Source organism: Schistocerca nitens, chromosome 6, assembly GCF_023898315.1.
Source record: "Schistocerca nitens isolate TAMUIC-IGC-003100 chromosome 6, iqSchNite1.1, whole genome shotgun sequence".
NCBI lineage: Eukaryota > Metazoa > Arthropoda > Insecta > Orthoptera > Acrididae > Schistocerca > Schistocerca nitens.
The window spans coordinates 253,203,281-253,228,995 of NC_064619.1; the positions used below are offsets into that span (position 1 = coordinate 253,203,281).

Consider the following 25,715-nt stretch of genomic DNA (forward strand, 5'->3'; position numbering starts at 1 on the left):
TTATAAATCTTTATACGTGCTGAAATATAAACATTTTTTATATACCTTTAGCCTTGACACCCTGTATAAATGTTTTCAAAGATAAAATTGTATGAAGTGCATTGAAATAGTAGCGCGACTGCTACGGACGCAGGTTCGAATCCTGCCTCGGGCATGGATGTTTGTGATGTCCTTAGGTTAGTTAGGTTTAAGTAGTTCTAAGTTCGATGAGACTGATGACCACAGATGTTAAGTCCCATAGTGCTCAGAGCCATTGAGCCATTGAAATAGTACTATAAATGTCTGAGTAAAACATTACTGATTAACGATCTTCCTTGAAAATCACTTTTGGCCGATACATTCAAAACCTGAGGTAATAGGCCAAATTGGTTTTCAGATTTGAAATCAGCATAAAAAAGCCACTTTAGAAAAAGTAAATACCACGCCACATATCTGCAGCTTTTTTATCAGTGTAATTCTCAGAATAAAAATGCGGCGTCTTTGCTCGTACGCTTTGCCCTTGAGACGGTAGCCTCCCAGCCGTGTCACACTTCGGTCGTGCATCGCCTGACCCGAAAATTAGTCGGACGCCCCAGAAAGCCCCAGGTAGCGCGACTCCGCGCGGTAGCTGAGCCGGGCGCGCCTGCCGATAATTGAATTAGTTTCGGCAATTAATGGGGCCTTGTGTGGGCGGCGCAGTCCGCTTCGCCACACGCACCGCGGTGGCGCGGTCGCCGTCGTGACGCAACGCAGGAGAGAGAGTGGGCGTCCCACGGGGGAGTGTGTGCGCGGCCGGGGGTACTTAAGCCCGCGGCCGCACTCAGACCGGCAGTGCCTTCTGGTCGCCTCACCGTTCAGCTTCAGCAGCAATGGCGTTCGTCAAGGTAACCAACTCCAATAGTCGTCCACTATCAATACAAAAACAAAAAATCATGCTTAAGTCAAATCCTGGTTGAAAGACGTTTTGTGCTTCTCAAATATTTGATACGAATAAGTGATCGTAATTTTTTAAACTAGAGTTTTTCAACACTATCGTAACTGCAACATTTTAGAATTACTGAAGTTAAAATCTTCTGGGTTATTAGGCTGAGTCATGTGTCTTCTAAAATGTTCGACGTTTCGACCCCTCTGCTGGGATCTTCCTCAGGATCTTTTGGTGTCCACTACTGCTAGCAGTAGATCCTGAGGAAGATCCCAGCAGAGGGGTCGAAACGTCGAACATTTTAGAAGAAACATGACGCGGCCTAATAACCCAGAAGATTTTAACTTCAGTGACAACGGCCACGAAAGCCTGCAGACTTACATTTTAGAATTAGCGTGATTATTGTTTTAAAGATTTTCAATTGAGCCTCTGACGACTGCATGTTAACAACCAATCTCATATGCAGTTTCCAGTCTTGTCCGTCGGCCCACTTCGACACCTTACCAGTACTTCTTGAGTCCATCAATGAACGCTTTCTTTCGTTCGCCTCCGTCTAGTTGATTCTTATTCCATCCTAAAACAGTGAATGTTTCTCACCGCCCTTTTGAAACCATCCTCGTTATTTATTTTATCTTCAGCAGTGGGTGTATCTCGTAGATTTCTCTCAGACCCTAAGAACTATCTGAGGTGAAATGGCTTTGGTTTTGGAAAATCCCAGATTTTTTTGTGTATGACGGTCCGTATCCATAGGGGCCATGTCCCCACAAAACAAAAATCTCCTCTTTTTATACGTTTGTTAGTGGTTCCATCTTGCTGTATACTTTTTATTGGATCTCAATCGAACCTGCTCCTCAACCCACTTCATACTACCCTGCTTTGTCTTTTCTAGCCGGCAACGGTGGCCATGCGGTTCTAGGCGCTTCAGTCCGGAACCGCGCTGCTGCTACGGTCGCAGGCTCTAATCCTGCCTCGGGCATGGATGTGTGTGATGTCCTTAGGTTAGTTAGGTTTAAGTAGTTCTAAGTTCTAGAGGACTGATGACCTCAGATGTTGAGTCCCATAGTGACGAGAGCCATTTGAACCATTTTGTCTTTTCTATAAATCATCAATTCGTACATTGGCTATACAAAGCTTCTGGTCCTACGATACTGCTATAATATCTTAGTTTGGCTCCTACACTAATCATTTTTTTTTACAATGGAAGTTTGTAGTCAGTTGGTAAGATCGCTCTACTTTTCACTGAACACTGAGATTTCGAGTTTCAGTAGCTCCGGACCGTTCATTTATGGCTTGTGGAATATAGTACCCAACCAACTATTGCTTGTAAACCACTGTTCACAGTTCACATTACAATTACAGGTTTTCACATGCGTTCAGCTAAATTGAATGGCTTGTGATATTTACGAATCGAGCGGCACTGGACTCTCGTTTGAGAGCAATAGATTTCATATCACCAAGACTGATGTTTTCCGCGTTTTCTCTCAATCCTTTCAGACGAAGGGGGATTATTCCATTTAACAGGCCACAGCCTATTTCCTTCCCCACTTTTGTCCAGTTCAAGCTAATTCTCAGTCTCTGGTAGATTCTGTACACAGTATTTTGAATTGTGGTCAGTCGCGGCCACATCTCCACATTTTTATAAGAAGGTAAAAACACAGCTCTCCCTCTTAAAAAGTTTCTACGAAAACCACGATCGGTTTCATCCCAATTTAGGCGATCTTCAGGTAATCTAAGGAAGTATTCTACAACTTCTTTTTACACTGGCTTTCTAAATATTACAATATTTACTAAACAAGTGTAAAAAAGAAGAAAAATTCTAAAATACTTCCTTTCCAATCCCTGTTTAGTTCATGTGAAGATGCACCTAAACTGGTGTGAAAGCGGTGTGGTTTCAATAAAAACTTTCAATAGCCAGAGCTATGTTATTACCTTATTATAAAAATCTAGTGATTACGTTGTCGACGGCGGGACGTTACACTTTACCGTCCCTACCTTCCCAATGCGTAAAAAGATACAGATTTCGCGTTCAAAAACTAAAAAACGTATTCTACTTTAATTAGTTATGATTGCCTCGAAACTCTCAGTCCACGCAAATTTCTGACAATTAATAAGCATGTCGAAGATATTTACGACAACTGACGGAAAGAGAAGACAGCAAAAAAGCACACAAATAGGAGAAAAAACAAACCGTGCAGGTACTTCAGAGGGAATCAGAACTTCCTATAAGTAGTTTCCGAACGATATGCAGGTCGCACTGGTCACGAACGTATCTTCGTTTCTGTTTTTCCTTTGTTCTGCAGTAGCAGGAGACGTTGCATCTCTCTCACAGCTATCGTACGCCACCAGAGTTGTGTGGCGTACTCGTATAAAGTGAAAAGCCGTTCCTACCGGGACGGACAATGGTCCGGCTATTCCTGGAGATGCCCTCAGCGCCCTCTGGCTCACGACAAAGAAGTGACCATCCAGATAAACTGGCCTGTGGAGCCGCCTGACCAGTTCGTGGAAGCTGTCCGCAGTCCGTGTCTGACGACCTGGCGAAAGCAGCGGGAAATGTACGATTGTCGAGACGTAGCTAGTTTCAGTGGGCTGTGAAGAAAGTGCCCAGTTACTGCAATATTTTCAGGTACTTCCTGAAGTTGTGGTCAGTTTTAGCCGCTATTCCTCTGTCGACCGTACAACATGTTGAACAATATACCAGAGGGGTCCATGAACGTAAAGTTACGAAAAAAATACTTCGCAGCAAACTATTAATGACGCACCGTTATCTGACGGACGCTTGAGTAAGCAATAACGAACGTTTGGACTGTAGATAACCATAGCAGAAGATCACGTCAAGGAAAAATATTACGGAATTAAGAACTTTTTCACAAAAAATAATATTTGATTTTCTAGGGAATTTGTTTAAGCGGTAGTAGGGAGAAGGTAAACTGTTTAGTGGTGTAGCTGTAGTTGTCTACACTGTACAAGCAATATCGATAGGGGTTTCCACCAAGTAGAAACGCCCCACAGTGTCAAAAGAAGCGAAAAATTGCCCATAAGTCGCGTCTAATCTTGGAATGTAACATTCAAAGTCACCAGTAGGGGCCGGATTTGTAGAGCGGCGACATTTGTCGTACGCTGGATGGGAATGTTTTAAAATTGTTTTAGTTCATTTAACAGCTACCAGTCACAAAAGCGCTGTCTACCTTACGTGCCAAGTACGCAATTCGAGCACTGATTCAAATGGTTCAAATGGCTCTAAGCACTATGGGACTTAACATCTGAGGTCATCAGTACCCTAAACTTAGAACTACTTAAACCTAACTAACCTAAGGACATCACGCACATCCATGCCCGAGGCAGGATTCGAACCTGCGACCTTAGCAGCAGCGCGGTTCAGGACTGAAGCGCGTAGAACAGCTCGGCCACAGCTCGAGCACTGAGATACTCAGTTATTGCATACAGTTAGCTGAAACAATCAGAATTTATAGCGTGAAAAGCCTTCAACAATTGTTAATAAATTTTTATCAGCGGTGTTTAATAGATGTTGTTGTTTTGGCCGACATGGATACTGGTTTGATGCACTTCTCTACTTCCACATCCTTATTCAGCTTAACTTGCACACCTTGTTGAACGGAGCTGGTTTCAGCGGGACGGTGATCGATAATCTCCATTAATTACATGTTTCTGCCAAATTAAAGGTATGTGCTTGGTGTCAAACTTCTCACTCTGTATTTCGTGGACAATGCGTCATACGAATGTTTATCGTCGCATATATCTCCTTAGCAGCATTGAAAGTAAAAGAGACAAATAGCACTTTTTATTTGTTTCAGTGAAAGCGCCAGCATCATTTGTGTTGATGGAGTGCGGTATGGAAACTGTTGCTGTTATTGTAAAATGTGCAAATGTGCGAAGGGGCTCCGAAATAACAGCTGGTCAATTACACAGTCGCTGATAGTTACATTTTCATACCTTCAAACAAGAAGACTGATCGAAGTGGCGTAGTGTTTAAGACAGTAGACTCGCGTGCGATAGGACAGCGGTTCAGATCTATGTCAAAACATTCAGATTAATTTTTCTGAAGTTTCCCTAAACTACATAAGGCAAATGATGGTACGATTCCTTTCAAAAGTAAACTGCAGGCTTCCTTCCCCAAACCAAGATTGTGCGTCACCTCTAAGGACTTCGTCATGATTGGGAAACCCTCATATTTCTGCCTTCAGCTAACGAGAATATTGTGTAGGTCCATCGTTTTACTTCACATCTACCAACAATTCAAAAACGCCATTTGTTACCGTTCTATATAATATTATTCATTCTTTGCTGTAATGATCAAGCAAACATTTTCTACGTGTAGTGAAGCAATTAGTGTGGTGTGCCGAATGCATGCAGTTTGTCCGATGCAATCATTTAAGATACGATTGCTAGTCTTTGACTGACGAGTTTTCTGTGTTGTTAACCACGAAAGTTCCTCACTATCTTGCCGTTTTAAATTGTGTGAATAGATGGGAAGAGGAGCTTCGCCGTTCACAAGGCCTTAATTAGACTTCCGTTTTCTCAGAACGCTATAAACAATGCTGCAGCAATGTAGCATTGTATGGGGCATCATTGCGGAAGCTAAGCTTCTCACTACATCAGCTTCAGCGCAGAGTAATATATTTAATGCCTCATGTATCTCCCAGTTTGGAGGATAAAAACAGAAACGGTACGCTATAGAAAAAGCACATAGCATTATCGTAAAAATCGAATGAAGTGAAGGAAACTGTTGCTCACGTAATGAAAGCATGGTTTTTCGTGATTGGTCACTATGTACGAAGTGCACCAAATTATCTTCTGAGGACGATCGTCACTTGGACAAAGTTAAGGTACCCTATCAGCATTGCAAATGAGAAGTTATCTTTGGATGCGAAATACTGTTTAACCAAATGTAGTATTCCTGGTGTCCTGAGAAAGTAAATAAAATTAAACAATGCCTATTTAAGAGGGTATTCTTAGAACACGCAGTTCTGCAGTATTGATCTACAGAATCATAATGTTTACGTTTGTGGATGTGACTGTTGATGCGCGATATGAAATGCTTCAGAACTGCTGCTGATTATGGAAAAGTCCGATTGCGCACATTCCACAGACAATCCAGATAAAGTATACAGATACAGGCTATGTTACAGGCAACAATAACGTGATACACATAGCACGTAGCCCAGGTTACTGATTTTTTTTTACAAGGCTGGATTCTCATGGATTCTCACCAAATGCATTGTTTTATAAATATCTGAAGATAGAAAGTTTGAATATTATGCGCTGACTTCTGATATACTTGATGAGGTCACTTACTGGCTGCTCCTTCTCAGCAGACTCTCTGATGTCGTCTGGTTTTATGTTCTCGACGGCGGTGGTAATGTGCGTTCTCAATTCTCCCAGCGTCACTGCAGGTCCAGGGATGCCATTGCAGGTTCAGGGACGTGAACTTGGTACCTGACGAATTATTACAGGGAAACACTCAAGAAATTCAGGAAATAGGGCAACGATGAAACTACCAGTCCGTCGACTTTGCAGATGATTAATTGCTGTGAGAACTCCCGGTCTTTCGTACGCTTGTGTGGTGCGTATCGTATTGTTGGAAATTAAATCCTGTTTCTCGTCTTACAGCGTGCGTTGATCCATTATCTAACGTCACAGTTATCGAGACTCAAGTATGCTAGGGTGTCCCGGAGAAGAAAACTTAGTGGCCGATATATCGTTAAGAACGGCACAAAACATGGTTATTGATTTCTGTGGTCTGCCGCACGAAACGTCATGCTATTCGCCAAACATATCTGTACTGTCATCACGTCCCTTTCATCCACCGCAAAACTGTTAGTATGCTTTCGGATTGGTGTCGAAGGTGGATCAGGGTCTAAATACTAGTAGAAACTCAAAACATTCCATATTCCCACATGCCATATTTGATCGATCAGTAATGTCGCCATGCTGTTTACGGTGTCTTAAGTACACGTATGCGTAACTCTGAATCTGCCTGCGCCTCTTTTTGGATTTGAGGGTTCGTGCTAGTCACCAATGAACCAGGATACACAAGCACGCTGGACTCAAAGAGAGACCGAAAATTCCCTTTTACCACTGGCGTAACTTCCTCTCGGTGAAACCAAGTTGTCTTCTTCCTGTTAAATAGTGAGTCAGCTTTCATGACGCATCTCAACATCTCTCTGATATTCTACCATCCCAGCCTCGCGTCCTTTCTTTTTTATCTTCGGTCTCCATTGCCTGTCTTTCACCTGTTTCCCAGCTAAGAACGAAATAAAATGTTGCCTTTTCTAATACGACTGATATTAATGTCATTATTGTTTTTGTTATTATCATCTATATATGATGTATCCTAAAAGTATGGTCAAAATACCGTCTTATGAAATCGTCCAGTGATTTGTAAACGGGCTACGGAACCATCTACTATACAAAATTGCTAGTAGAATTTTTTTTCATTTCTGTAGCTTTATAAGCAGCTCACTAGTTTATGGGTTAGAGGTCTCAGTTCTCAGTTTGGAAGAAGTTCAAATACGCCAATTAAAGAGCACATACTTAATGACAGCTCCTTTGAAATCCGGACACGTACTTCATGCATGAGTCGGTACACTACATCCAACCCACGGGGCACCTTGAGCGTGTGCTGATACTCTGATCCAAATTACTTGTCAGCTGACACTTCACAACCTGCAGCTGGTTCCCGCAATCAGAGCTCTCTCGATCACTCTCGAACCATCTGTCGGTGGCAGTGTGGGACCGTTGACCGTTAGTCTACGCCCGGTGTGTCTTATCGTCCACCTCGGTACCTGCGCCGTCAGCTTGGCGGATTGCTACTCGAACGGGTCAGGTTTCCATTCACGGTCGAGTCGGATATTATCTCCGCTAGCGGACTGACTGTTGCGTTGCCCTCACGTTCGTATCGTCATAATTGGCACGTCGCATTACAATAACAAAATAAAAAATTCTCTCAGCATTTGGCTCAGCATTGGTCGCTGTCTCCTTGACCGCCAAACTGTCGCCAAGCGTATTGGACTACAGTGCGTTCCGTCACCATGGACAGCACGCTGCAGCTCCTTCAAACAATGAAGATTTAAACGCGGTGGTCTATCCAGGCATTTGACCCGATGAAGTGAGCGAACGCTGCTGCCGATCTCTGTAGCAGGAGTAGCCTGTTGAAATTGTCCAGTAATTAGTAAACAGCAGATAGACTCATCCATTCTACAGATCACGCACAGAATTATTTTTCATATGCGTAGCCTTATAGACAGCTCAGTTACGAAATGGATTCTGACGAAGAACTGCTGTCATCAGCTTACTAAAAGTAAAGCCTGCGGCTGACAAACAGTGTCGGGCTTCTAGCCTGACTGCAGGTAGAGTGCAGCCTTTTGTTCACCGCGGTACTAGAAGGGGAAGGGTACAAGCCTATAGGCTCGATTGTCTTTTACCTGCGGGAAAGATCCTTTATAGACTTTTGACAGCAGGCTGAGAGGGTTTGGTGCTATCCTGGAACGTAAAGAGGTCACATCCGCTGTCTCGAACTGAACCCGGAATCTCCAGGACCGCAGTCTATCACTCTACCCGCTATACCACCACTTGTAGCTGAAAAGGAAATACAGAAGTTGTGCTGTATGCACCAGTGCCCCAAACTCTTCATGAACACGAACATTTTTTCACAATTTATAATCAATTAAAGGAATACATACAAAATTTTGTTAACTACTTTGAAGTGTCAGTGTAGCTTCCTGATGAGGTATGTGTTATTTTTTACGCAGTTGTCCCAAAGCATGTTATTGCAGTAGTTCTTCTTTCCCGAATTTGTGGTTCAAATGGCTCTAAGCACTATGGGACTTAACATCTGAGGTCATCAGTCCCCTAGACTTAGAACTACTTAAACCTAATTAACCCAAGGACATCACACACATCCATGCCCGAGGCAGGATTCGAACCTGCGACCGTAGCAGCAGCGCGGTTCCGGACTGAAGCGCCTAGCGCCGCTCGGACACAATGTCCCGAACTTAGAACTGTAGGACGATCTTCTATTACTATTACGAAACTTCAACACCGGAAGTCATCTTGCCTTACAAAAGAAGGAATCTAAAGTGGCGTAGAAAACACAAGTGATCAACAATCAAACATTTAGCCAGAACTGGCCACTGTAGCGAGATGGCAGTGCCTTCCTCTATGTGGACGTAGCCGTGCAGCTGCATCACCCACTGTGTAGAGTCAAATAAGGCTGCACCGTCTCGCTTAACTGCAGGGATCGGAGGCTTCACAGCTGCCTGAGCGGCTGAATGTCCAAAGACTGTCAATGAGTCTTATGGGAACTGCTTGTTCCCCAAGCGTGAAAGCAACTGTTTGACCGAGTTTCAGCTGAGAGGCCGTCAGACTGCAGAGTATGGAGTGCTCTGCACGGCTAGTAGCTGCGGGTGAGACTGAGAGCTGTGTGTTTGTGTTGCAGGTACTTTCGGCGATGCTTGTGGCCGTGCTGGCGGCAGGAGTGCGGGCGCAGGACGCGTACGGAGCGCCCCCGCAGCAGCCGCAGGCGTACCCTGGGGGCGCGGGGGTGGCCGCCGCGCTGGCCGGGCAGTACCAGGGGCAGGGCCAAGGGCAGGACCAGCCGGGCGCGGTGAGTACAGCCACACCACCTCCACGCAACATTAAGCAACATTATGCACGTCCAAAAGAACTTTGCATCGCAATCACAACAACATAGCCAATGTTGTTGTTGTGGTCTTCAGCCCTGAGACTGGTTTGATGCAGCTCTCCAGGCTACTCTATCCTGTGCAAGCCTCTTCATCTCCCACTACCTACTGCAGCCTACATCCTTCTGAATCTGCTTAGTGTATTCATCTCTTGGTCTCCCTCTACGATTTTTACCCTCCACGCTGCCCTCAAATGCTAAATTTGTGATACCCTGATGCCTCATAACATGCCCTGCCAACCGATACCTTCTTCTAGTCAAGTTGTGCCACAAAATCCTCTTCTCCCCAATCCTATTCAATACCTCCTCATTAGTTATGTGATCTACCCATCTAATCATCAGCATTCTTCTGTAGCACCACATTTCGAAAGTTCCTATTCTCTTCTTGTCCAAACTATTTATCGTCTTTGTTTAACTTCCATAAATGGCTACACTCCATACAAATACTTTCAGAAACGACTTCCTGACACTTAAATCTATACTCGATCTTAACTAATTTCTCTTCTTCAGAAACGCTTTCCTTGCCATTGCCAGACTACATTTTAAATCCTCTCTACTTCGACCATCATTAGTTATTTTGCTCCCCAAATAGAAAACTCCTTTACTGCTTTAAGTGTCTCATTTCCTAATCTAATTCCCTCAGCATCACCCGACTTAATTCGACTACATTCCATTATCCTTGTTTTGCTTTTGTTGATGTTCATCTTATATCCTCCTTTCATGATACTGTCCATCCCGTTCAACTGATTTTCCAAGTCCTTTGCTGTCTCTGACAGAATTACAATGTCATCGGCGAACCTCAAAGTTTTTATTTCTTCACCATGGATTTTAATACCTACTTCGAACTTTTGTTTTGTTTCCTTTACTGCAATATACAGATTGAATAGCATCGGGGAGAGGCTACAACCCTGTCTCACTCCCTTCCCAACCAGTGCTTCCCTTTCATGTCCCTCGACTCTTATAACTTCCATCTGCTTTCTGTACAAATTGTAAATAGCCTTTCGCTCCCTGTATTTTACCCCTGCCACCTTCAGAATTTGAAAGAGAGTATTCCAGTCAACATTGTCAAAAGCTTTCTCTAAGTCTACAAATGCTAGAAACGTAGGTTTGCCTTTCCTTAATCTTTCTTCTAAGATAAGTCGTGGGGGCAGTATTGTCTCACGTGTTCCAACATTTCTACGGAATCCAAACTGATCTTCCCCGAGGTCAGCTTCTACCAGTTTTTCCATTCGTCTGTAAAGAATTCGCGTTAGTATTCTGCAGCTGTGACTTATTAAACTGATGGTAATTAAATTATCTGCCGATACCGGCCCAGCGAGTTTCAAGTACAACGTCTCACCTGTAAGGGAATATACATAATGAATGTACAAGTATCGGTCATAGACGCATGGTTCACGACTTGGAAGTTGTGATCTCGCCGTGAGTCGTGCACGGATAGCCAAATGGTAAGGCGGCTGCTCGCGATAAGCGGGAAATTCATGTTAGAGTCCCGGGGAGGCACAAATTTTCTTGTCATCATTCCTCACTACAGCTGGTGGTTGTCCTTATCCGCAATTGCGATTTCATTTAATGAGGCCAAAATTTGTCTCCCCAGGCAGAGCTGACTTTTTCTAGTCTTGCAATGAGCTCACTTCGGCCCGGAAGAGAGTATGCCTTATCTAGCTGACTCTACTGTTTGATGACCGTGTCCTCTAATGCTATCTAATTCCGCGAATGTCGATTGCTGTGTTTCAACTACTGTGCTAAACAGTGCCAGCCATATACTATGGGATTAACGTCGAACCACTGAACGGACCATTCAGGGTGCGAAGAGTGCCTGTTTGTTCGTCAAACCAGGAACGTATGCCGGCAGTCCTTTGAACACCGCTGTTGTTATCTTTGAAGACGAGGGTATACGATCCTGAAGATATAGAAGAAGGGGCAATCCTTGATCACCAAGAATGGTGAAATAAACGTCCTGATAGATGTTTATAGGGATCTGAACGATTGGTCCTTTGCGCTGGTACGAAAAGCACCCCCAAAGTGTTACAATTTGATTTCCACCGAAAACGTTTTGTCTGTTGGTTTCCTGTGATGCACCTGTTTGGAAAAGTAAGATAGCACCTGAGTTTCATTATAGATCGTTAGTGTAATCTTGCAGTAGTGAACTGAAGGAGAATATACACGCATCTGCTTCTGTAACAGGGTTATGTACCTCAAAACGCATCGAACATTGCAATGTACTGTAAACGCTGAATTTTGCAACAGTTTCTCATCCACCACTTTCCTGAGATTTTGGCTTATGTGTAGTATACCGATATTACATAGCGTCAAAAACAGTCCAGGATTTTAAACTAATAAGTCAGAGATAAGGAACTAAAAGTCAGTAACAAATATTTAGGGTATATATGAACACAAACAACTTGCACCTTATAGCAACTATTCATATGACATGTTCGAAAGGAAGACCACCGGTCACAGTGCACACATTACAATGGTAACAGAGCTCAATTTGAATGCAAAATAATTTCGTCCCATTGCGTCCATAGCACAATCATCCAACCGCGAATATCAGAGGCCAGTTGACGGGTATTTTCCCATGAATCGTCTCCCATACTGTTCAACTCAATCTCAGATAATGCTGTGCGACTAATCTTAGCCACGTCTTTGTGGCTTGAATGACCCAATGTCTTTCAACTTCCTGTCTATGGTGCCAAAACTTCTGTTGCAGACGTTTTTTCTCATAACAATGTATACTGTTGCTCTGCAAATTCATTCTTAATATTCTTGTAGTTCTTATTCGTTTCATACGACTGAGTATACTATTCGTTATCCACGGTTTTTGTCTCTGCCTTCCCTATCACTATGTTGTCGTCTTCTACCGTAACTACGTCCTTCTCTAATATATCGCACGCCTGTAGTAAAGCATTCACGATTTCTTAAACTTTGATCAGTGGCTCAGAGAATTTACACTTTGTCTCATTCTCTCCTAAATTTTCAGTATTCCATTTCATCGATACCCCTTTTTCCTTATCGCCTTGAATTTCAACTAGCTGTTCGTCTCTACTAGGTTGTTCTATTGGCCAATGTTCACATTTGGGTATGTTAAGAAGCATAAAATTTGATGTCTTAAACTTCGTCTGACTACAATGTAGGATATCTCCTAGCGTCTTGTAATCTTTGCGAAATACACAGAAACGTTTGTCATTTTGGAAGAACATTTTCGTTAAGAATAGTTGGATCATAAGGTAGAGCTGCTGAAGATTCTCTCATTGATATTCTTCCATCCTTGTAACAGCCATCCTATCTCCTAGAGCCATCAGTTTTATCCGCATTGCCGCACGGGATTAGCCGAGCGGTCTGAGGCGCCACAGTCATGGACTGTGCAGCTGGTCCCAACGGAGGTTCGAATCCTCCCTCGGGCATGGGTGTGTGTGTTTGTCCTTAGGATAATTTAGGTTAAGCTGTGTGTAACCTTAGGGAACGATGACCTTAGCAGTTAAGTCCCATAAGATTTCACACACATTTACATTTTTTTTATCCGCATTACTTACATATTTTATCAGTTCCTCTATTTCTTCATACATGCTATCTCTTTAATCAACATCACGTCTTCTTGTAGGCATGCAAACCAGTAGAATGGTTGTTGATGTTGGGTTAATTTCCATGGTCAGAAGAATAATTTGTTCACTGTGTGGATCAGTCACTCATCGTGATACATCTCTCCACCATAACGATGCCAATACCTATCACATGTATCAGTGGTAATTTGTATGTCCGTTTTTGTAGAAGATGGTGACTGGGACGTCGGCTGGTCAGTCTGAAGTAAACAGCAGTACACCTTGAACCGTAAATTTCGAACTCTTCATTATACTCCGGTTTTGATGTTACAATTCATCGTCGTGAGGCCCTTTGACATAAGCAGATCGGTTAAGATCCAATTGCGCTTAGTCATTGTAGGAGCCCAAGTAAGATAACCAGTAACTGTAATCATCTGAAGAGAAATCTTAACCGCGTTTCGATATTTATTTCCAGATGCTTTACAAGATTCGTACTTTCAACATTCTAAGTTTCCATTCGAAGAAGTTCAGCATTGTTCTTCGTGCTCATTATAACACCCGCCGTACCGACTAAAATGTCTCTGATTTCTTCACCACGACCATTTTACGAGTTGTATTTGGGAGGGTATAACGCGCTGCCTGTGTGTTGTCTGAACTGTGACGGTGAGCCTGGTCTGTGTGTCGCAGCCGCAGCCGTACAGCTTCCACTACGAGGTGAAGGACCCGCCCAGCGGCAACGACTACAGCCACCAGGAGAGCAGCGACGGTCAGTCTGTGACTGGCCAGTACGAGGTGCTGCTGCCCGACGGCCGCCACCAGGTGGTGCGCTACTCGGCCAACGACGCCACGGGCTACGTGGCCGACGTGCAGTACTCCGGGGGCGGCGACTCGGCGCCCGCCTACTCCGGCCAGCAGCCGCAGTACAGCGCGGACGCGGGGGCGGCCTATCCCGGCCAAGGGCAGCAGCAGCAGCAGCAGCCGCAGTACGGATCAGACGCCTACCCAGCCCAACAGCCGCAGCAGTACGGCTTCCGCAAGTAGGCCCGGCTGACTGGAACGACGCGGAAAGTAGCCCGGCTGCAAGAATAGTCTAGGGTCACGGAATCCGGCTGCTCAATCACTGTTCTCTCCTGCTCATTCTACGTGTGTGTTTTAGTCAGTAGCCACGTGTAAATACGAACAGCTGTTCATGAATTTTGTACAATGTGTGATCGCTTTGTGTGTGCTCGTAGCTTGTAGACGCGCATTTGTTTGTATGTTTTTTATACTTTTGTACTTTTATACTGGAATAAAATTTTTTATTGAGATATTCTACGTCTTTAATTTTAATTCGAGAGGAAATAATTCTTGCTATAATAATGATCGCTATATTACAATACCAATTAACCATTAGACACCCGAAGGAAAGGGCATATCCAGCTCACAGGTCACCCATCGAATCACGTACTGTAAATTCCACAATATTTCCTCCAGACAATTGCTCCTCTTTTTAGCTGATTATTGATGGTAAGAAGCACTGTCTATTTCTTACTTATTATTTTTTTCACTCCCCACTATGAGAGCTAGCTATCAGTGAATGGTAACCGATTTTCAGTCACAAATATTTATCATCCCACAATGGCAAAATGCAACTGTAAGTGAATCATGTACTTTTTAAAAAACTGCACAAACCGGCAATTTGACCAATAGTTACAAAATGTAGAGACAATGACATTCTTAATGTGATGACACGATGTTGGTAACACTGTATGAAAACAATTATCTTTGTGTTGGAGATGAAAGGACGATTGCAGTAACACAGCACAGATAATTCACTTAGGTACTCTAACTTCCCACGACACGTCCGTAGTTGCTTATAGGATAAACTACGCGGCAACAGGTACATATCATCCACTAACATGTAAATATCATCCACTAAACTAAACACTTATAAATTAAACATTGTAATGGAAAGCTTTCTATAGCGCTTTCCACCCTGGCCCGCACGACCGTGCGTGTTTGATTTTAAATTTGCCACAACGATTGTGCGGCCTCCCGGCTTCCGTTTGATATTTGTTTTGTTTCATATTACGATTACTGGAGGACAGATGATTCGGACTCTGACGAGAAGACAGACCCTTGCGTCCGCGAGGTAAATACAATGTGTCTTCCTCCATTACATTCATTTAGGGCAATACTGTATTATTTTTGACTGTGAATGTTTCACTTAACGTATGTAAGGTGTCTAAACAAGTGCATGAAGTGCCAGTTGAATTTTATAAATGTTTATACTTGGTGTAGTACGATCGTGCGTCTCAGGTGTTAATCATGCCAAGCGTTGACGCTAACCTCGCTTGCACACGCAAGTAGTACAGTAAATATTCGCACTAAGATCTATGAAAAATTAGCACTGCTTTGATTTTTATATACAAATAAAATATCGTTTTAGGATTAACAGATGAAATGAAATGATCCTGTGGCATTGTTGGCCGGGATGTCCCATTCGCGTTCGGCCGCCAAGTGCAAGTCTTATTTCAGTCGGCGCCACATTGGGTGACTTGCGCGCCGATGATGAGGATGAAATGATGGTGAGGACAACACAGCACCAAGTTCCCGAGCGGAGAAAATGTCCATCCCGGTTTGGAATCGAACCTGGGCCCATTGCATGGGAGGCAGGCACGTTACCACCCAGCTAAGCAGGCTGACGGATTAACAAATGACGAAATAATAAAACGTATTTTGAAGGATTCCGATTTACCCCTCCAGTGACGACAATGACGCCGCCTTTGAGCAAAGTCAAGTTGCATCAAGTGTGAGCAATATTAGTGCATCTCCAAGGAGAAAGCTGCTTTCGTTTATTCCATATTAAAAATTATCACTTTTTCCATACTACTGTATTCAATGTTCTTGAAAGAAAAATAAATAACAGCACTTCTTGAACAGCACAGTATATATTGTTTGGACTGGGATAAAACCTTATTAGCACGATCGTGCTAGTGACGTTTTTGAAAAACTATCACCCTGAGAATTCTTTCGAAATTTTTACCTGATTCCACAGGTCGTAATGCCTGGTATTCGGCATATTTCAGATAAAGTTTTAAAAACATTTTCTCTCAGGGTGGAAAGGAATAGACTCTGGGGAAAAGAACCCTTTCCCACATAACCCATCCTACACAACAGATTCTTCTCTGACAACTGCACAAAGCCAACTACTTCGCGTCCTGCATGAAAAATACTTTCACCATCCCACTGGCCTTAACTTCGATAACTACACGGATTCCTATGTTCAAGAACGCCAAAAGGTAGGTATTCCACCTCTCACACCCAACCTTTAGTACTTATTGAGCACTCCACGAACAGAAATAAGGACACCAATAAAGCTGAAGATACTCGCTAAAATGCGAAAGCTCTCAGTTACTATACAATTACCTACAAGCACCTTAAGGAATGTCCTAGTGTCTGTAACGAAACATTTCGCATCCTTTACAATAGCATCCCCTAAAGAAGTTACTGTCCAGACCAATTGAAAACATCCAAAATCCTACTCTTCCTAAAACCTCCTCATAGACGTCGTCCCACTTTGTCTATCACCCTAACACCATTCATCAGGAAAATCCTTCATTTTATCCTTAAACCATTGAATGCAACAATATCTTTCAACAAAAGTGGCTTTCCTCGCAACTACTCCATCGGTAGCCAACTTCTTTATCTTACCCATCTCATCTCCATCCGCGAAATAAGCGAAAATCCGCTATATATACCTTCTGATCGGGTGCGGAATTCTGAATTGCTCCTCAAGCTTCAAATCTATACAGTCCCAGTTATATCTTCCTTGCCGCATCCTTTGTATACCATAGTTCTGCGCATGTCACAATCAACCTCACCTATCAATCATCTTTCACCCTACTCCTGGTGTGTCTTGAGGCTCTTTGCTGTCTTCCCTCGTTTACATTTTGTACACCCCTTCCCCCCATCCTATCGACTACCTCCTACCTACATAGCCATCCACTAAAACATCCAACTCTCCCATGCCTCCCCAACGTTATCTGAATCTCCTGGTCGATGCATAAACTTACAGTAACCACAAAGGAATTGTTATCTCTCCATTTACAACCATTCCATTCCTTTGATTCTCATAGTAAAGTATTTATGACTAACCCTTGATAGAAAACTAACATTGGAGGTGCATCTGCTTACAGCTAGCACAAAGCCCAAAACAGATTAAAACAACCAACAAGCTGGATCCGAGGTCTACATCCTTCAGTCATTATTCTCTCCTATAAAGCTCTGATACATTCCAAAATATGTTATCCTAATAATGAAATTTATGTGCTTCGATTTCTTTTAGTGAGTGAAAGTGGATCTGAAAATGAATGTGAATCTGTAGGTAGAGTCCACACTGAATACTGTGACCACTAGATGCACAGATGACAGGACATGCATGGGAAGAGATGTAGTGGTGGGAGCTGTGAGCAAACACTGTAGGGGAAGTGGCTTTCTAACCTGAAGCCTACACTCACATTACTTGTAAATATTATGTGGGATCCCTCGATGCCCACATCTGCATGGTGACCATCCAAAAATATCTGTCCCTCCGTTTTGGTTAGCATCTAAAAAGAACTCTGTCAAAAATGTAGCGATTTATTTTAGCCTGGCTTGTTAACCATTTGTTAGTTTCAAAGTGTCACGAGTGGCGAAGGTTGAGTAGACCTACTCGTTTCTCTAGTTGTCAGTTTGCTTCTCAGATCTGGATGACTGACGAACCAAGAACAGCACATTGTTAAACTGTTGCCGCAAAGAAAACAAACTTGATCATTACCTGTAATCCAATCTTCACAAATATTATGTCACCATGTAAAAAAATCTATTTTTTCTCTCCACAATAAGTCAACTAATTCATAATATAATTCCAAAAATCTCCATTGTTTGTCCCTTGTTGCTGCTAAACCAAAACTCGACTGTGCACATCTAGTACCAAAGCTCAACTGAATGTCCCCTCTCCTCTCCTAGCGATCAATAGATAAATCTGGCCCACATCTTCACAGGGAAAATGTGGCGTTTGCTGTGTTATTCAGTGGTTTGGTATTTAACTAATTTGTAAATGGAAATGATAATCTTGTTTTATTACATTGAGTAATTACTAAATAATTTTTCTCCTGGCTAAAGATTTGATCAAGTTGCTAAAGAACTCCAAGTTAACGTCGTGTTAAAGTGTTGTCTGTAAGTTGCGTAAGTGTCACTAAATCACAGTTCATACAACAGATTCTATACAACTATTGATTAAGATGGAAGCAGTTATCTTCAGCAAAATGATCATTAAAACCACCGAATATCAGCCGCCCACAACACTGACGTATGTTACCTGAAACAATATTCTTCGCAACTCGTGCGTAATTAATTTCGGCTCCATACATCAGCTAGAAGAGTTTCTTATAAGGATCGTGCTATGAGCACTGTTTTTAAAGAACCAATCTGATTCGAATCATTTTCATTCAAATGAGTTCGGGACCACCGGTGCACATTTATTTTTACACATTTGTATTACGTTCAGCATTTATGTCTGCAGAGTTGCGTAATTTGAATTTGCCGCTGAGATAATTGTTAAGATGGCGGCAGACAATTGATAGAGACTTTCTATTGTTAGACCAAATAAGTAAGTATTTGAAATGATTATTGAACATTATAAAATCTACTTTCGTATTGTGCACTATTTAGACTTCATCAAGCAAACATTTGATTTTTTTCTAAGGAAAACACAGACAAAAACGCGATACAAATCGCTAACATCAATGGCTGCGCTCCTTGCAGCGGAAAGAAGTAAGTAACACAGATAATGCGTACTGAGAGAGGAATTAAAGTTACAAATAATTATTCACTCATGTTTATAATAATAATGAACTATTCTCAAGTAATAATTACAATTTCTTAACAGACCTCAGTTTGATACGCGTCCGCAACCTACAAAAGCCAACCAACAAAAGGTAAAAACAAAGGAAGACAAACACAGATCATAAAAGGAATTTACAATTATCATTGTCTTTGTATGATACACATCGATATGTCCACTTACATCAGAGAATATTCTATAAATAATTCACTATTTTTTCATATGTCTAATAGATAATGTTTATAACTGTTACAGGCCTAATTTCCTCTCGTCGCACTGTAGCTAAAATTTATCTCGTGGATGTTACACAAAGATCACCTCTGACTTCTCTCTGTGCAGAGCAGCATCTCTGTCGAGGCCGCACGCCCATGTCTAGGCAATTCAAACTTTAGGAGCTCCATTCTAGATACCCAAAACAAACAAAAAAAAATCCAACAAAATCTTAGATACACACCTTACATTATTCTTCGGCTCTCTGGCCAGAATTTTGCATGATGAGATTTGAACTTAACAAAAATTAGACTGCAGAATTAACTAACGAAGTTAAAGCACAAGATGCATAAGTAGAAATAAAGAAATGATAACTGTAAACAGCATAAATGGAAAACAGGATTCATAAATTACAAATTGCTTTCAACTGTCGTGTGCAGGCGCACACTAATAGTCCTTGACAAATTATTTTAAGTCATTGTGCACAGGTGCATAAACAGTACACGACAAATTTGTTTAAATCATCTTGCACAGGTGCACCAACAGTCCATAAACATCTTTGTACTCAAAGTATCAGTAAGAAAACAAATGTGGTAAAGTCACAGTTTTTTTACAGCATTGCAAAATCTATGTTTCCACCATTGAATTATAAGTATTCAGTGAACATCGTCGTGAACTTTAATGTACCCAGCATACCATTAAAGAAAATTCGTCGAATTGCATCTCGAAGTAAACTTGTTTTGTCAAAGACTCCGTGCAAAAACATGTACATTACTGTAGAATTACTGGTTTATTTGTGAGAAGACTAATACCAGACTCAGAGGACACAGTAATGGGACATAAATATCCCGCTGACAACTCAGAACCGAAGTCTCTCACAAGAATACTGTAAAGGGCCATAGTAAATCCGGAAACGTAGCATTTTTCCACCAAATTTCTGTGAAATCATTGCATAGATCGAGTTGAAGTGAACTAACACAACGTCGTTGTATAAATGCGTCCATACATTGCATAAGTGTCTCATAGTGCGGAAAAGTAGGCCTAAATATGCCCATAAATGTTGCGATTCAACATAAGACATAGCAAACAAAACTTTTATAAACGAGTAAATATATACTCTAGAATAAAAATTGGAACGTGTCTGTGTGTTACCACATGACAATACTAAGCAACGTCTAAGGTAAGTTTCCATAAGATAAAGAGTTTTTTGGTGGCATTTAAAACCATTCCACACTATACAGTTAAAGTTGACAAAGGTTGCATATTGACATACGTGAAATTCTTACACCACGTTACAAAATATTCTGGGTAAGAACACATGAGAAAAACAATGTATGCTTCCTTTTTTCGCTTGTAGTTTTCCCTGAATCACTGTGTGACACGTACCACTAGAAATTTTCATTATTAGGGACATTGTCATTTACATCTGTAACAGTAAAGTACATTATATTAACAAAAATACACAAAGTGAAAGAAATGCAAGGATATGGTTAACCTTTTCTATCTTATAGAAGGAAAAATATATTACGATCTACACATACTCAGGATGAACTGGTTTACGACTTAAACTTCTACATATTTACAATAATCCACCCGTCAACAATGCTTCGACTTCAATCGCATTCGGTTGAACTATACGGCGAATACGGAATGGTGCATTGTAGATAAAGAAGAATTTTTCATACTTGTTCTTTGATTTGCATGGTAACTGATGAGAACGAGCTAACACCTTTTGGCCTACCCTAAAGTGTCTATTATTGCATTTCGTCTTCTGTAGCTGATTTTTCTTTTCCGCTACTTATTGTCATTGTAACTGCGGCAGTTCTAGTAGAAGTTTCTGTTTTTGTAGATATATTCGGATTCTTGAATCTTAAGCAAATATAAAACGTCACGGAATGCATTGATGTTTTCTTTCTGATGTCCTGTCGGCAAAGAAACACGTAAAGATCTCGGAAGTGTAGAAATCCACAGCTGGATTAAAGCAGATTGCCTGAACTGTTCTATTAGATGTTGGTTTTGTTGCACCATGTACTCGAAGAACTGTACTAAGGTTGCAAATTTCGAATTTTCAAAAATTTCGCAAACTGATGAATTTGTCCTTATCTCCAAGCTATGTAGTCTCTGATGAGGGTGCTGCAAGAAATGCATTTTGAAATTCTTCTAAAGAAAAGCAATGTCTTCCTATGGGTCACACCCGCATAGCTGTTCACCATCCAAAAAATTTCAAATAAATTCTATCTGGTATGTCGCTGGTCAAGCTGGTGATAAAGAAAAGCTGAAGTATTGGAGCCACTCTAAGGGATTTAAATCATTGATGCCATTCCTGAAACGCCCGCTAAACCCGCTGGGCAGAACAAGTGATTAGGATTGTGGAAAGGGCCAAATAAGGTTGAATTAAGTTTCACCTTTAAATTGTAATTGAATAAGACATTTACAACCAAGGCGACACACAGCCGAACTTTTACGAGTTTCAAACTCCAAATCTTTGACGACTGAAGGCCTCCAAACGATAAATCTTAAAAATCAACAAGGTAAATTTCGAGTGACTGAAAACAGGCAGTTACAATTACAAATTTTATATATATATATATATATATATATATATATATATATATATATATATATATATATATATATATATATATATATAATCACAGCTAGATTAAAAGCCTCAATGCAAGGGTGGATAGGCAAACATAAACAAGATGCAATACAAACGGCTGAAGGCCCACAATAAAATTTTCAAGACTTTAAAATAAAGTACCATAACCTTTCAAAGGCAGAATGCCACAATTTTAAGAGTAAGGTTCCAAGGCTGAAGGTCCACAGCTAATTTTCCAAAATTAAAAAAAAAATGTAACAGTAAACTAAGTTTTTTGCAGATGAAACCGGACTAAAAGAAAAGACAACACAACGGCAATAACCATTCAGCAAATATCCACTTGCCGGAATTCAAACTTACTTACATACAAAACAGTAAAACCAAAAAATTTTTAATCACTGGCTCTGATAGATTATAAACAGACAAACACCGGTGAGAAAGGTAGTAAAGACAACAGCACTCAGAAGCCTCCAGGGGGTCGTTCTGCCCTCGTTCAGTTAGGTGAGACAGGTGGTGCCCCAAACTACACTTGATCCGTCGGAACCCAACCAAGGGACAGCCACGGACTGACCAAAAAATGACTTGCTTGCCACCAATCGGTACATGAGAATTCAAACAAAATATTACTGGCGTGATTATCCACGATCAAATATGTATATGAATTAAGCTGTCAAAATTACACACCATGTTGGACAGTGACAACAGGTGAGGAAAGGACACTGCCTGAAATTACGTTAGTGGCCAGGGAAAATAACCGGAACACTAACGGCCACAAGGCAGAAAATTCCGCTGGTGCACTTGAATTGTAGTCAACCAATATAGTTAACTCAACCGCAAGGCGGATAAATTTCAGCAATACAAACACTCGGTGTTGCTCACAGGAAAACCTCCCCAACAGCGAACCACCAAAACGAACCACACAACATGAATGGACGTGGCGTGAGTACTTGAAACTTGACGTCCTGGGTCGGTGAACCACGAAGCTCGCAGCGATCGGACAACTCCACGCACGCTCCGACACTGCGTAGGGACTGCCAGTGGACCCAGCCGACTGCACCGCGCGGAGATAACTTCCCTGGTCCGCAGCAACCGCCCGACTGCGCTCAGAATGCCGACACCATCTAAAATAGCCGTCACTGGGCATAACGCCAACTACACACACAACTTGACAAACACTTGCATGAAGACCTGAACGATACCCAACAGTAACTAAGCACGCACGAAGACAAGTCGGGAGTCGAAGCACAAACACACACACACAGTCGACTCATGAACGATCAGCGAGTCAAAACGCGTCGTCCGGTAGGACAACCGACCGACGATCCACCAAGACCGTGGCCCGGCTCAAGTCATGCGTGGCGGCAATGGTCGGGCGAGCCACGTCGACGCAGACCTCACTGCTGCTCCAACCCGACTGCTCTAGTGTCGCATTGCAACTCCCCGCTAGCAGGTCTGGACTGCGCTCCAGACGCGTTCCAACTGAGTGGCAGCCCCAACTCGTGACCCGAACTGACTTACGACAGACAACGACCGGGAAGTAATAGCAGTCGAACAAAGATACTACGAGAGGGGATACATCGATACGCGCTGCTAGCACCGATCACGGTCAGGCAAAGGAGCAACTCAGTGGCAGTAGTAATTTAAATTAACGTAGTGAGGTGGAAGTACGTTAAAAACAGGGTGTAAAATACATGATGGCGGGAACACAAGTCACGCACGGCTCAATTGTGAAAAACTTTAAACTTTCTAACTGAAACACGTGACAGCTTCGCAGGTTCGAACCATGCCTCGGGCATGGGTGTGTGTGATATCTTTAGGTTGGTTCGGTTTAAGTAGTTCTAGGTTCTAGGGGACTGATGACCACAGATGTTAAGTCTCATAGTGCTCAGAGCCATTTTTTTTCTAACTGAAAAAAATGTTTGTAGTGAAATCCGTCGTGTCCTCTTTAGTCATTAAAGTTCTGTCGGCTGATAGACGTATGTGAATGCTTGGGTTCATTTTCAAAGTCTCTTTCACGTCTAAGTTGGTAAAAATTTTCTTCTTGCAAGAAGTCTTTTTCTCGTGCGTGACAGGTCTCACTACATACAGTCAAGTGTCTTTTGTTCTTGTGTCACATGCTTTTCAGTGTCAGTTACGTGTGAATGCGTAACTTACTGATTTCTAGTTTGTGCTGTTTCTTTACCGTCATCCTTACAGAATATAAATCGAATTTTATAAGTAATAAAAATTTGATGGTAGCGTAACTTCTACGCTTTTATGTAATCAAAGCAATTACTTTTGATGCAAGATCAGTTTACATACACAAATATATAAGAAATGTATGTAATTATTGTTATTTTGTACTCAGTAGAACGTTGTTCTTCATAATCAAAGCCAAGAATTTCTTGTTATTATTGATAAATGCGAAAGTTGTTTACGAACGACAGAAATACGTTTTGCATAAGTTCGATGAAGTACTGAAGCGATGTATAATGTATTCTGGTTTTGCGGTCTTTTATTTTGTGTTTCTGTTGATGAAATTGCGTTTTCTAACAGAGTATGATAAATTCGTACTGTTTGGTTTTGCTGCAACATCCCTCTGTTTCATATACGACCTTAACTTACTCATGCTACTAGTGAAACTACCGTACTCCACAAGAGAGCCCGTATGATTGCTGTAGTAGGGGGGGCAAGACCTCGGGTATGGAGTATTTTTAACAGTGTAGAAGATGAGTGTTGACTTAAAGTACCCATTGAAAGCTTCCAGTTTCGATACTGTTATAAACCTTCCCCTGTCTCCTGACTTTCTCTAAGTGTACCTCCTCTTAATGTGAATTTTGAACAGTGTATTTGCTATTACTAGCTAAAATTTACAGAAGGAGTCAATCAGCTTTTCTCCTCTCTCGTTCCTACTACCATTCGAAAATTTTGTGCAATTCGTCTTCTGTTCCTTTCCTTACTATTGCGTTGCAATCTCTTTTGATTTTTAGATTACCATCCTCCTTTACAGACAGAATTAATCGTTCAGTATCCTCATACACTTTCTCTACCCCTGTATTTTCCGTTACTGACGCCGGTATGTGTAACCGGATGTTGGTGTTGGGGTCTGTTTGCTGTCGATATAATAGAACAACTCTAATAATTAACTGCTCACAGTAATTCGTTCACAGCCCTATCGTTTTATTCGTAAAAAATTCTATTCCAGTTTTACCGAGGTAGGCTACATACATTTTAGAAACAGAATTATTTAATCTGCTTCAACTGATTAAAATTTTTTATTAACACATCCGCTTGGAGTCTGTCCCCTCTCGAGGAACTGAAATAACGGTAAGGATGAAAAAAAAAAAGACGGCTGTTACTGATTGGATGTAACCAACAGCATCACCTGAAGAGACTGAGCATTAACTTCGATGGTTGATTGTGGGTTTTTCACAACGTTATTCGGCAGCAGACCCGAGAGCCACGTATTCAATAGAGCCACCACCAAAGTCTGAAGTGTCACATCAAGTAAAGTGCCCTCTGGGCTAACTGCTAACTCGTGCTACACTCTTCAGCTGTGTAGTACTTAGTGCAGGATCACAGGTTCTAAGACTGTTACGAACGGTGCACAATTCAACACAGATCAGAAATTATTTTTATATCTGAAGGATGTATAGAAAGCTCCCTGACCTTCGAATACAATATTTCGTTTTAATATAATTACCACGAGCTGTTTTATTCCAAACAATGAGACGAAAGTCTTCACAACAAATTTGCCTTTCATAGGTAGTTCTTCGTTAAAACTCACCAAGACTTACGTTTGCTCTCTGTTTACACGCACTGGGATGTCTATTAGCCCTAGATTTCAGACAGACACTAGTAAAAATTGTTGTCTGAATATCTGAAGACCAATAGATATCCGTTCGAAACTAATTTCACAT

The 25,715-nt window shown here is 41.8% G+C and overlaps 1 protein-coding gene across 1 annotated transcript; it reads left to right on the plus strand.

Moving 5' to 3' along the window:
* Nucleotides 1-776: 776 nt before the first annotated feature.
* LOC126263093 (pro-resilin-like) lies at nt 777-14,376 on the plus strand. The gene is made up of 3 exons (XM_049960104.1): nt 777-863; nt 9,357-9,524; nt 13,826-14,376. Exons 1-3 carry the CDS (start codon nt 849-851, stop codon nt 14,177-14,179), a joined length of 537 nt encoding a protein of 178 aa, XP_049816061.1. The 5' UTR covers nt 777-848; the 3' UTR covers nt 14,180-14,376.
* The last annotated feature ends 11,339 nt before the right edge of the window (nt 14,377-25,715 follow it).

What these genes read in the sequence shown, in the direction of transcription:
- LOC126263093 (XM_049960104.1), top strand. An exon ending in GGCAGGACCAGCCGGGCGCG is followed by an intron (nt 9,525 to 13,825) that starts GTGAGTACAGCC and finishes TGTGTGTCGCAG; the next exon opens with CCGCAGCCGTACAGCTTCCA.